General features: G+C 40.5%; 1 protein-coding gene across 4 annotated transcripts in view; it reads left to right on the plus strand.

Moving 5' to 3' along the window:
* LOC306939393 (neural cell adhesion molecule L1-like protein) overlaps positions 1 to 14324 on the plus strand; it is a 91688-nt gene that overhangs the window by 74163 nt on the left and 3201 nt on the right. For 3 of the 4 annotated variants that reach the window (XM_079523980.1, XM_079523979.1, XM_079523982.1), the window contains 2 exons: positions 4215 to 4397; positions 6844 to 6916. In XM_079523980.1, coding sequence (XP_079380106.1) covers positions 4215 to 4397; positions 6844 to 6916 — 256 coding nt within the window. The remainder of the gene's footprint in view (positions 1 to 4214; positions 4398 to 6843; positions 6917 to 14324) is intronic. The other variant, XM_079523981.1, reaches the window with a different exon arrangement.

Genomic DNA, 14324 nt, shown 5'->3' on the forward strand with positions numbered 1-14324 from the left:
CTCTCGTGCATGCACGCCTGCTCAATCTCAGCAACTGTTTGCGTAAATATGTATACATTTTTCCCGATCGGGGGTGTTGTTTCTGTTCTCCAAAAATAGCTCCTCTACAAGCTCATGCATGCGGGCTGCAGATCGGCTATTTTTGGATAAGAGATTTATAGACATTATGTGCAAATATAAAATAGCTGTGATACTTATATGTAAGTGGTTATGGTGAAATAAACCATTAACACTGGTTAGTTTGGAGGGGGCGAGGGGACTATGACATCACCGTTTCAGCAAATTAGGCGGCATTTGCTATACACACGGAGACGTGAAAGTCGCGTCTCCAAACTTTCCCACTCTGGAAGGTAGTTTCAAAATTAGCCGTTTAAGTCCCCCAAAACGCCGTCTCCGTGTGACAAAAAGGGCAGATCGGCTAATTACTTGCCCAAGAAACACCGAAATCGTCCTCATCTGGATGGCCCCTTAGTCACAAAGACAAAAAATATGCTGCTGTTGAATGGGCAACACACAATCAAACCAATGAACCAAACAAGCTGACATATGGCATTCGATCATTGATGCAGTTGAGTGCGCACAGCTGCTCACAAGTCACAAACGAAACGACTAGGGATCAGGGTGCCAGCGAAGTCTATGGACTGTTTGTTTAGGGCACTAAAAACAGTGAGGCAACTACAGTGGGCACATGAGTGTGCTCTTTTTGAGTGGTGCAAGCCACTCCCTTACGGACGTATGTGTGTGGGTGGGTGCCTGGCTGGGTAGGTATGAGCATGAAAACAGCATGGTTGTTTTTCACCACCTGTGTGCAACCTAACACACACACAAACACACACTCACATATTAACTGTATATATGATGATTTCGGGTGTGCCAGTACAGTACAGTAGAGGGTACAGTAGAGGGACCGGCATACAGTAACTCTGTCATTTCTCAACCGTTTCAGACACGGGGCGGCACGTCGGAACCGGCCCGGCCCCCCTGGGCGTGTTCTCATACCTTATCTAAATTATTATTATTGCTTTAAAGAATGATATTATTTTTCTTTGATTTATCTGAAATGAAATGAAATGAAATCTATATTTACCCAGGGTATCTGGGCTAAGCTCAAGAACTTGTTTCCAGCCAGGCCCTGCTCATAGAACACATTTCATCGTAGTGGTTCAATGCCTTGTTCAAGGGCACTTCAGCGGTGGTAATTTTAACGTGTCGGACGGCTGATTCGAACTAGGAACCTTCCGGTATCAAGACCGCGCCGCTATCCGTTCGGCCACCGCTGCCAATCTCATCATGGAATTAATATCTTGCTCTCAATACTATAGGCCTATAGCTTTGTACTGATTGAGTAAATACGCATCTATCATATTTTCTTCTATGATCTTATCAATGTTCATATCTTGCTCAATACTGAGAGTGTAGATTTGTACTGATTGACTCAAGTATAAACTTGTGTCCCCACCCCCCCGCAAAATGGTGTCTGGCACCCCTAAATAAAACCCAAATTATGTGGTGTGCACGCACGGGCCGCAAGTGCCCTTTTCAAATTTCAGCCCCTGCCCCTCCAAATCCCTGTGCACGTCCCTGTCACTACAGTTAATGCAACCTTTCGAACGTGAATGCACAGAACTAGAGGCAGTGATACTAGTATTCTGGTCTATAATTGTTGTAGCAAGCTGTAGCTATGTCATTGTATTTGGTCTATATATGCAGAGTTAGGGAAATACCTTTTTACATTTATAATTATTCCTAGAAATTCCTAGATTCATTCATATTGACTCCAGTTCAGCATAAGAGGATGTTTTGGTTACAACAGCAGCTGCACAGTTAGAGTTGTTGTGCGTCTAACAGCATCACTTTCAGACAGTGCTAACAAGGTCAAAGCAAAGCAGATGGTCTGTAGTACTGAAATTTTGCAAACACAGAGTAGTAGCCTGCCCTAGACAATATAGTAAGTCTAACATCGTAGGCTCATTTAGGTCCAGCACACGCTCACACACACACACACACACACACACACACACACACACACACACACACACACACACACACACACACACACACACACACACACACACACACACACACACACACACACACACACACACACACACACACACACACACACACACACACACACACACACACACACACACATACTGTAGTAGTGCATGAGAGCCACGTCATCTTATCTCCATGCATCCGAATCCTCATAGAACAATTGGATTCTAGACGCGTGGTTCAATCTATTTCTGATTTCCACGCATGGTGGGTGTCATAAAATGCCAGATTTAGTTTAGAAGAAGGGAAGCTTGGATGTGACTCCCACAGTCCCACCCACCATCTTTTTATCTCTCCGCTATATCCTCCCCATAATCCAAATCCAACTTCACTCAATTAAGGCTCGGCCCTGGTACTGGCTTTTGAACTGTCTTCTTGAAGGGTGCCTGCAAGCTGTGCTCTTCTCTTGGGCTGCGGGGGGATCCTATTTGCCTGTGCTAATCCTCTTTTCTTGCCATTTCCCACTCCCTTTCCCCCTCTCTGCCTGTCTGTCTTTCCTGTCCTCCCTCCTTCCTCTTTCTTCTTTCTTTATCAGTTCCAGCCCTGTTGAACATAAGCTCTTATGTGAGTGACACCTTTGCCAAAATCAGCTGGGCTGCCAGAGAGGAGCAACAACATTCGCAGCTTTATGTGGCTTATATGAATAACCGTAAGCTACTTCACCCTTCCCCTGCCTTGCTTAGCATTGATAAGGATTTTAAAAGTGGTAGCATCATGCTTAAGTGCCGGTGGGAAGGTTTTATGATAATGTTGAAATTCATGGTAACCCACATAGACATTAAAGTCTGTATGGATGTTTCCATCATAGTTGTTACGGTTGCTTGCTCCACATTAAAATGTCAGTCTCTAGAAATGTAAACAAAATATGCGTAACAAACATGGAATGTCACAATTTACAAAGTAGGCGAACGTTTTAAGCATCTCTAGCTGTTAGCATGGGTTTTAACATTCAAGGTGCACCTCTTGTGCTGTGCTGTGTATAGGCGAGGGTAACTGGAGGATTTCAGAAGCTGTAAACACTTCACAAAGTTTCCACATCATTGACGGGCTTGAACCTGGATCGGTGTACACAGTGCGCCTCGTGGCCATGGGGTTGCTCAGTAACACTAGCATTTTTGAAGATGTTATCCAGACCAAAGTCAAAGGTGAGAGGAGAGGTACGCCGTTGTGGTCATTAGTGTGGTAGTAATCCATCAACGTCCTGCCTCCCACTGCAGTACTAGTACAGTACTATTGATGAACTGTCAATGTCTCTACGGTATACCTACCATCTGTGCTTTTTGTTTGTGTCTTTCTTTCATCGTCTTTGTTTGCTTCTTTACCAAGTAATACTTTGAAGAATAAGAAACAGGATTAACATTTCAATCTTGATTCTTGTGATGATCTGTTTCCAGTCGAAATAAAGGTAAGTGAGGTTTTTTTGGTTAAAACAAAAAGGTTTTTGTTAAAAGTCAAATCACTAGTATATTCTAATAGTAATCATCGCATAGAGTGTTTGTTCAATAACAGGGGTCTCCCTGTCTCTCCAGCTCTTTAACAATTTGTGTGCCCAAGACGTCCAGTTTTTAGTTTTTATTAAAAAAATATATATGTAAAAAAAAAGAATGTAAAAAGTGGGCACCCTGGGTTACTATTTTGAAAGTGTTGTGTGGGCACACAATGTGTTAATAAACAGAAAATACATTTTCAGGTAGGTGACAAAATTTCAACCAATCAGAAGAAAGTACCGTAGCCATTTATCAGCTTAATTTTTTACAGTGTTCCAGTTACAATTTTGTCTGCTCATTTCTTTGTGTCATCACTTACAATTTCAAATCTGTATCCTGACTGCATTCTCTGTCCTGATTTGATAAAATTGGTATCCCGACCTGAACATGCATTTTCTGTTTAATAAGAAGCTGGGAGAGACATGGATACTCCTGTTACTGAACAAACACTCTATAGCAGGGGTGCCCAAAAGGTAGATCACGATCTACCAGTAGATCACAAAGGCTGTGCAGGTAGATCACATGACATGCCCCTAAAGAAACAATGAGTACTATCACAATATAGAGCTTTTTAATTTTAACCAAAGAAAATCACTTACCCTACCTTTAATGTACTGTATGTGTGGAGTGCTTTGGGGGTAAACTGAGTCTGGGGTATGTGATTCCTAGGTGTGGCCGGTTTGCAGAGCAACATATCGACTCAGGGCTGGTTCATCGGAACCATGTGCACCGTGGCGCTCCTCACCCTCATCGTGCTTGTCGCCTGCTTCGTGCGGAGAAACAAAGGTGGTAAATACGCAGGTACGCCACCGCCAACCCAGCGACCACCAGACATGTCTTCCATCAATCAAGGTCAGTCAGCTTTTGACCAGGGTTGGGGAAGCCTCCATGTACCATTTCTCACCACAGAAAGTGAACCAGTGCTCAGTTCATGAATTATTGTAGATGTAGGTTCATATGGATTTTAGATGAGGATCATCACAGCGTGATCCAATTTGAGATTTGACCAGTGGTGGAAAGTAACTAAGTATGTACTGTACATAAGTACTATTTTTAGGTATACTGGAGACTTTCCTAATTTCAGTACTTTTAGTTCTACTCCACAACAGCTCGGATACAAATATCGTGCTTTTACTCCAGTACATTTATTTGAAAACAGAGTATTTCTATATTGCTACTTTTACTTAAGTAAAACATTTGAGTACTTTTTCCACCACTGAATTTGACCATGCTGAGGGGTAATATGCACAGTGCATTGACACGATTAACGATCATTCATGACACTTTGGTTCACTTCCAGAATGAGTGAAACTGGGATGGACCCCAACCCTGCACAAGCAGCACGCGCTTGGAAATGCAACTTGCATGCATTACTGCATGTGGAATGCGCCTGCTGCATGCCAACCCATCATACCCTGAATTAATTTGCCCAAAATGAACTGTCACGACCTATACATACTATTTGGCCCAGTTTTCCTCCTCGTGACTCTCATTACGCTCTGTGGCCCTTCTGTGTTCCGCTCTGTTCCTCTGATTACGTGGCTTGTCAAGCCAGACGAGTGGGAATCAGATGGCTTTGTTCCGCACCTCTCTGTCCCTCATGTGCCACGGGGCCCTGGTTCCCCCCTCTGCCGCCCTCATGTGCACGCGGGGCCCTGATTCCCGCCTCCACCGCAAGTGCCTTTGTGCTCGCTATACCTCATATCACAGCCTGTCTCAGGGCTCACAAAGGTGCCTAGCTTCCTCGTGTCTCCTCACTCGCTTTTCTTTCCCTTTGCACTGCTCCTTTCTTCTCATCCCCGCCGCTTCACTTCTTCGCCCGCAGTAGCTTTTGACATGAAGCACTGAATATTTCATCAGCCCCTTCTGAGAACCCCCCCCCCCCCCCCTCCCTGCCCATCCAACGCTTTTCATGAAACCCCTCTTTTGTCTCCCACGCAAGCCAACTCTTATTTTATTTAAAGCATATTTACACAAGGAGCTGTTGGGTAGCACTTTGTGCAGACAAACAAAAGGGAGGTGATAGACTATGGACATGCTAAGTAGAGTTCAGATGCTATTACGGCTGCTTTTGGTTTCAACTGTGACACACACATGAACACAGGTGTTGTAAAAGTTTTAATGTAATGTTTACCACACACTCACTCAGTCTCAGAATAAGCCTCGCTTTTGTTCTTCTATTCCAAAGGAAATGCGTGTTTCGGTGCAGAAGTATAGAACGAAACTTTTTGATGTAGCTCCTTAGAGGGAGATGCTGTAATATTTCTACCAGCAACAGCAATACAGATCTTAAGGAATAAGGGGTGTATGACTCTGTTAAAGGGGGTGAAAGTTTTATATATTTTTTATTTTTGTTAAAAGATCCTGACGGGCGGCCTTCGCTGCGTGCCACTCCCCTTATCTCTCTCCCTATTTCCTGTGTACCTACTGTACTATCAAAGGCATAAAAAGTCCAAAAATAAATCTAAAAAGTAAAGCTCTATCCTGACATTAATCATTGCTATAGTATAGAGTGTTTGTTCATTAACAGGGGCAGTTCCCAGTCTCTCCAGCAGCTTGTTAGTAAACATAACATATATTTTCTGGTCGGGATACCAATTTTATCCAACAGATCATCCATCAGCTTAAATTCATTTCCAATTTTGTCACAATTTATTTATTTATTTTTGCCATCAATTTCCAATTTTTATCCTGCATGAGTTCTCTCTTATGATGGGATACAATTGGTATCATAACCTGAGAGCTAGAGAGATAGGAGACTCCTGTTAATAAACAATGATTATCAGAATATAGGAGGAAACTTGGGGCTCCATTTTCGTCACCGCTAAACCCCTTATCCCTAAACCTCTTTGCCTTTTTTACTATTTTGAAAAACATTTTTGAATAGTTCAACTAGCCAATCTACATTGACATGTTGTGAGCTTGTATACTGGCCATTTCAACTATTCAAAAATGTTTTGCAAAATAGTAAAAAAAGGCAAAGAAGTTTAGGGATAAGGGGTTTAGCGGTGACGAAAGTTTTACACTTTTACCCTCCTTTAATGTAAAAAAACCCCAACATTGAATACTTACAATAGTTATTTCAATTAGCATGATTTTAGAAAAGTACACTAGTAGTAAAATCAGGAATATACATCACAAACTTGTACATATACTTTGAACATTGGTGGGTTTCCATTATAATGATCATTTGAATTGGAACTACTATTAATTTGTGGCACGACAAGTAAACTAACCATTGTGCATTGAAGCACTGGCGCTTTATTACCCGTGTTTTTACGCTCTCCCTCCTCTGCAGTGAAGGAGAAGGAGGATCTGCACCCTGACGAGGAGTCTCCGGGTATGAATGATGACACCTTCTGTGAATACAGGTGAGACATACTGTACACTTGCTCCTCAAGGACAAGCTGGAATGCCAAAGTGTGATGAAAATAACACATTGCACGGTTCGGTTGATGGTTGGTTTTACAGCGATGAATTGCGTAGCTTAAAGCTATTTTTTTTACATGACTAAATTAAGTTTAACAACCATATGGTAAATGTTTCATACAGTAGGGTTATTTGTTACAGTATAATGCTGTTCATTCATGTATTTGTTTTTGTTCCAAAAGCAAGCCTTGCATGACTGCACTTTGCGAGGACGGGCCCAGAAGCCAGTTTTCTGAACTCTTAATGGGCTAGGTAAACATATACGATCGCCTTAACAGTTAAGCCTGTTTGTTCCTCCTTAGTTGTGATACCTTGTATTTACTTAGATGCTGTTCCGCTTTGTTCCTCCTTTAGTTGTTGTTGTGTTTGATTCTTAATATATACTGTATTTACTTTAGATCAGATTATTATGTCTGCGTCCAAGTGTGTGTATTCAAATGAGAATCTGTCAGCTCCTGCCTGCAAGCATGTGTATGTGACATGTGTGTATGTGTGTGCACACATGCCCAGGAGTCTTTAAACATAGCCATGGCTATGTCTAAAGAAAAAAGCCTTGACTTTTTTTTGACTTTTTTGCAGCCTGTCTGTGTATGTGATGTGATTATAGTGGACGGATGTAGGCTTCCTAAAAAGCACAGACATCTAAACTGACAGTCACCCTTGCTTATGACCTTTTTTTGCTTTGTCTTGATGTACCATACATACTGTACATCCCTGTATAACATGGATGGAACATAATTCCCATAATATGGTCACCCAGGCCATAACTATTGAATTGGTCCAATAACCAAATGCTGTTAGCTTGTTACAAATAAAGAGCCAACTGCCGTATTAAAATAAATAAATAAATAGCAATAGCAAATTAGAATAACAAATTTGTGAGAGTCACCTACTGTATATTAATTATACAAAAATACCAATTGAGCCAAATGATTCTAAATATTCTTACAGCATGGCTCTGCAGGAGGCTATCCGTACATAAGAGGGTTGTTCTGTCTGTGTTTCCAGGAGTGGTAGAAAGTACATGATATTTGTACTTTACTTGAGTATTTCCTATTTCCAATACTTTTACTTCTACGGCCACTACACATCTCAGAGGCAAATATTGTACTTTTACTCCACTACATTTAGTTACTATAGTTACTATATTACTATATAGTAGATCTGCAAAAGATGTTTATACATTTGAAAACTTGAAAAGAGACATTCATGCATAATGAGTTCTTTATACTTTTTGTACTTAAAGTACATTTTGATACGAATACTTTTACTCAAGTACATTTTGAATTCTGCAGTATTAATACTTTTACTTAAGTAAAACATGTGAGTACTTTTCCCACCACTCGTTTCCAGAGCTAATCTCGCGAACCACTGGACCGTTTAACACCACATTTATTGTGCAAGTACTATACTGTACCTCCACTCATTTTTTGAAACTTATTTTTTTACATATTTAACTTTTGTTTTATATTGGAAATCAATCGGGTTCTGCTCAGGCTGAAATGTTGCCCAAATATTTTTTGAGCTTGGGGAATATTGATTTTTTATTTTTTTATTTTGTTGTTGCCGTGTTTACGGAAAACCTGGAGCTCATGCTTTATTTATGTAGGACAGTCAAGAAACAACTATGGGGACACGAAGTAAGAAACTCTTAAGGGGCTAGGTAAACATACAATTGCCTTAACAGTTAAGTCTGTGGTGCTCTGTTTGAGTTCGCTCCTTGGAGTGTTGTCTTGTGCATTTCTTGCACTTACTGTGTGTTTCTGTTTTATCTATCAAGGTTACTTACCAGCATCTCTCATTTGAGACAAATATGAAGTCAGGACTCAGGAAGTTAACTTAAAATGAATGGTCACACGTTAAAGGAGAATTTCCGACTAGTTGTTACGTCCCCACCAAAGAGGTCCAGGTGTTATTTTGTGCAAAAGTGCATTATTGGCTATTTCCCCTAAGGCCTCAATGAATTGCATTGAATTGCATTGAATTGAATGGGGCTATGGGGTGTTGTGCTAATTCGCTTATTCCCATCGCTCAAAAATCATTTTTGGTATATACTGTATCCTCTCTTCATAATGTAAATAGTATCCCAAGCGGCACACTTTACTACATATTTCGATGGAAATAAGCGAATTAGCACAAAAACCCAACCCCCATTGAGGGCTTATGGTAGGGGAAATAGCCAATAATGCACTTTTGCACAAAATAACGGTAAGAAAGCCTTCTAGTATTGAATTCTCCTTTAACTGTTTGAGTCAATATGGTGTCACTATGGTGCTCCAAGTGTTATTGTAATACCAATGTATGTAAATATCCCAGCTAGCAGCCCCTAGAGGCCGCCCTGCTCGGAGAAGTGACTTATATTAATTGGAATGCCTTCTTTCTTTGGTTCTCCAGCTCATTTAATCAGTGAGAGTCACATCTGCGTGCTGCTCCTCAGAATCTGAATCAGCTACAGTATTGTCACATCACAGTTTTACAAGTAAAAAAGTGGGTGAAATTCGTTTTTGTGCATAGTTCCCATCGTGTCATTTTTCCAAGAAAATTAGAATGGGAAGAAGAGGGGGAGACAAGGGGCTCTATTTTCGTTTTTTTACTATTTTTAAACATTTTTGAATAGTTAAAATGGCCAATCTACAAGCTCACAAAGTGTCGATGTAGATCGGCTAGTTGAACTATTCAAAATGTATTTTCAAAATAGTAAAAAAAAGTCAAAGGAGTTTAGGGATAGGGGGTTTAGCATGGACGACAATAGAGCCCAAGGTGATCAAGGCAGGAAAAATAAAGTTTGAGCAAAGCTTTTACCACAAACTGTAACAGGGTTTCCCCTGTTTACCCTTGTGTGCCTTTTCACAAGCCTTTACCGTCCACAACTGTACAAGTAAAGGTTTTTCCAGTACAACTCACTAGCAGGGCTACAAATCAAGAAAAGTGGAACACTATGTATATTCACTGAGCGATTAACACACTGTACAATATGAACAGCAAAAGTTTTATAATTAGATAAGATAAACAAAAATATTGCTTTTAAAACAAGTGGAAAGGTTGGCCTGAGGATGTCACTAGAGAAACGGTCTTGGGGTCACTTCAGTTAAATGCCTAGGGTCACCAAAGTGCTGATGACAAAAGCACAAGGGACCAAATATACCTGATCTACAAGTTGTCAAGGCATTACAATGCAAAACCTTGTGCTTTCACTGAGGTGAAGTTGGTTTCACGTTGGATATTCATACGGTTGCCTTTTATGGTGTTTGGAACAATGCAAATAATAATTTGATTTAATGATAGGTGGAATTCAATCAAGCCTATACCCAGTACACTCTTTCATACATTTGATGTTTGTCATTATTTAGGATCAAACCGACACTAAAATATAGTAGACATAAGACCTTTGTGAATGAGGCCAACCTATAGCAATCAGAACTGTGGAGAAACTACTTTCTGGGCTAAACAATACATCAGCCAGTATGGATAACCTGGATGGACGTTAATTAAAGTTGTTTCGAATATAATTTCACTGGATTATATTTTCAATGAGACTGAAGGAGGTGTTATTCCCCCAGGTTTGGAAATCTGTCAAGGTTGTAATAATTCAATAATTCAATAGCCAATAACAGATTTGTTAGTATTCTTCCAGTGTTGAGCGAGCTAATGGAAAAAGTTGTTCTTGAACAGATACTAAACTATTTTTCACTTCATGAATTAAACAGCATGCCTATAAGGCAGATCACTCTACATGCACCTCGCTCACAGAGATGACTGACAATGGTTATCTTATACTGACAGTAAAAAGATGGTCTGTGCTACTTAACTTTGGTGCAGTCTCTTATGCAGTCTCTTGTGCAGTCTCTTATGACATGGACGGATAGGCTAATGAACAGCTATCATGGGCGAAACATATAGAAAATATTGTTAAAGATGGAATGCCATCATTTCTCCCCCCCTAAAACATGATCATCAGGTACTATGATTATACTAGTAGAAATATGTTAAAAGTGTTAAAAGATTTTTTTTATGTGGCCACACCCACCAGTTCATTAAGGGCGCGTTCGGGAAATACCGCACCGGAGCGCACTCGCCAATTAGTTTGCATTGCACAGTGCGCTCAGTGCGCTATTTCCGAACGCGCCCTACGTATGCCTGGTTTTCAGGTGGGTGGTGAATCCACCTGATAAACTGAAGTCGCACCCACAACTGTTGTTGTATGATAAAGGGGGAGGGGTTAGGGGAGAGTAATGCTAAATCCATAGACACATACAAAACAGAAAAAAGTACAAAAATCACTCCATCTTTAAGAAAACAGGTAGAGGAATATCATGCATCAGAAGATGTTCCTCTTTTTTTTATCCCTGCCTCTAGAGTGCTAGTGGCACAGACAATAGTTCTATCTCACCTTGATTGCTGCTCGCCAGTCTGGTCAGGTGCAGCCAAAATGATCTGTCTATAAGCTCCAAATAGCTCACAATAAAGAAGCTGCAAGGCTCGCGAGTCGCACTGCCCTGCTATCCGTTGTGCGAGGTAGACAACAGAGAATGCATGTCAGTCTCTCATTGCTCAGAGCAGTGGTGGAAAGTAACATTTACTTAAGTACTGCACTTAAGTACAATTCTGAGGTATTTGTACTTTATTGTACTTTGTATTTGAACAAAGTCAGCGCTGGGATTTCTTTCAAAATAACAGCTCGGGGTGCCGTGCAGATATGCATTGTCCGGGTACACATCAAATCCCATGGCAATCCAGCCAATAGTTTTTAAAATATGGTTGCTGTCAGACCGTGGAAGCCTTGTACTGTATGTCCAAAATGTTATCACTATTTAAAAATATACTTTTATAGACCTATATATAGAGTGTAAGTGAAAGTAATTTTCACTACTTTTGTGCAAAAAAGTTGAAATGATGGAGAGGTTTCTGCCCGACAGCGATAATATCTTGTTAGAGACCAAAGTGTTTGACCAATAGACCAACAGCTAGACATTTCTGTCTTTAAAGCTCCGTCACTAACCAAAAACATACTAATAATGATCAAAATGATGTGTAACAAAATTCCACAACTGAAACAATACTCATAAGCCAGAAGTAGATCGATCTCATGTACTAGAAATAATACATAACATTGTTTTTCCATTGTTGAGCAGCTCTGGTGACAGTTTAGAGAAATTGACGGGATCCTCTTTAACATTATACTTCCACAGCAACTGCCTAACAATGAAGCACTTGTTTGTCCAGACATGCAGCAAAAATAGCCCATTCTGTCTGCTTTCCCATCATCCTCTTATTCGGAGCATTAATATTAATCCAATTTCTTGGGTTGTTACCAAGGCTATAATTCTGTTTGCGCAGGAAAATGTCTCGTGCTTGGAACATCCACCAGCCCTAATCAAAAGTGGTTACAGTAATAGGCCTACACCCTACAACTAACAAAAGCAATACTAGTAATAAACTTAATATAGAGGGTATGCGCGTGACATCATCATCATTACCCGGGCCGGAAGTTATGCAGGAACGCTTTACTGAGTAACAAAAAACTACTTTCTGACCATGACAGCCCATACATCCAAACAGAAGTCCATTCTGATTGTATTATACAACGTTAAACTCACTTTGCCACTCACTTTGTCACTCGATTTGCCATTCACTTTATGCATGCAATATCTTCTATACATTATAGCGAAAGGATTAGGCTAGAAAGTTCTCCACAAATAGGTGTAATAGATGTGTGTCGGTTTCTTTTGTGTGTGAACAGTATTTATTTACGTGTATTTACGGAAGTAACGTGAGTTTTAGGGGCTCCAGTTCGATTCCTGGTTGGCAAAATTCAAGGTTTCTGCCTGTATACTCCTGTACTCTATGCCCAGTGTTTCCTGTCTCTGCCAAATAAAGCCTTAAAATGCCCCCCCCCAAAATAACGTAACCACTGACTTGAACCCTATGCTGAGCATGTAATAATGCAGTAGGTGAACATTTGGCTAACGCATAGAACATTCTGTGAAATTGGCAGACATAGTCGCATTGTGAACTTATAGATCGGATATTTTCGGTGAAGAAACTGTGAAAAGAAAATGGGAGGGGACAAATATAGAGCCCTGGGGAACCTCGGTTCAATGAAGAATGCAAGCTTTAGACTCTAGTGTCTCTGTGGGGCTTAACATACATGTAGAAGACATACGCGTAGCGCGATATATTCATTCTCAGAGCACAGACCAAATTGTGACACTATACTGCTAGTCATTGCAGAGGTGCCCTTTCATACATTTATCCTGCAATTACATGAATATTAATCGGGCAACTACAGTATCTTGCACTAGTGCCGCACATAGAACACATTATTACACTTTAAATCTCAGCTCTGTCTCCGTCTGACTTACATTCGTAATTCAGTTTGTTCTTGGATGTTTTAGTGTACTGTAAATCAAATAAAGATTAATGATATGTTTAAACCATGAATTTTCAGACTGGCTGAAACAGGAAGAGAAGGAGCAGTCCAGCAATAATGCATTTAAAGCAAAGAGGAGATCCGGGCACACTTAATGTTAAAAGGAGGAAATATTTTATTGAACCTATATGCATTAATGCATTTAAGTTTTAGTTTCAGGCTGCCTCTGTCCGTGTAGGATATCATGAGGCTGTGAAAGAAAGAGAAAGAACATCCGCACACTAGTTTGTAAAGCTCCGAGACTTACTTTATTTAGAGGCAACAAATTGCAACGTTTCGACCTACTAGGTCTTCATCAGGCAAATCATGAGGCTGTGTTGTCTGTATTGTCCCCCCCAGGGTGACTTTCCCTCTAGCTTTACTGCAGGTTTTAGGGCAGGGGTTCCCAAACCAATTCACACCAAGGGCCCCCAAATAGCCATAGCAAAAAGCCGATCGACAGACAAGGTCACACTTAACGCATCACATCGAGTTTGTAAACTGCCTATTTTTGCCATTTCCAGAAAAGTTTGAAAATGACGAAAATTGGGTTGCCAGGTTGAAAGTCATTACACTTGCAGAATAATGTTATGAATTGAAATTAGATAGATATTTTGGGGATTACCTTCTGCGACCCTAGCTGCTCTGCTCTGAGAAGAACAGTAAATGTCCCAGCTTGGCTCTTGGCAAGTGATTCAATTCAGTAAACTTCATATCGTTATTTCCTCATAGAGAATGTGTGCAGGCAGTGTCTATGATAGAAACATAACAAATCACCACACTTTATACCATGCAGTTAAACAAACAGATGAAAGGTAGTTGAAGAAAGTTTCTCATCAGTCCAATATACAAAGTTCTCATACGCACATGAGCTATCATTTCTTGTGCAAGTTAAGCAATCTAACTGCAGTGCGGATAAATGGGCCCTTTGCTTTTTTACT

Source organism: Electrona antarctica, assembly GCF_951216825.1.
Source record: "Electrona antarctica genome assembly, chromosome: 2".
Classification (NCBI taxonomy): domain Eukaryota; kingdom Metazoa; phylum Chordata; class Actinopteri; order Myctophiformes; family Myctophidae; genus Electrona; species Electrona antarctica.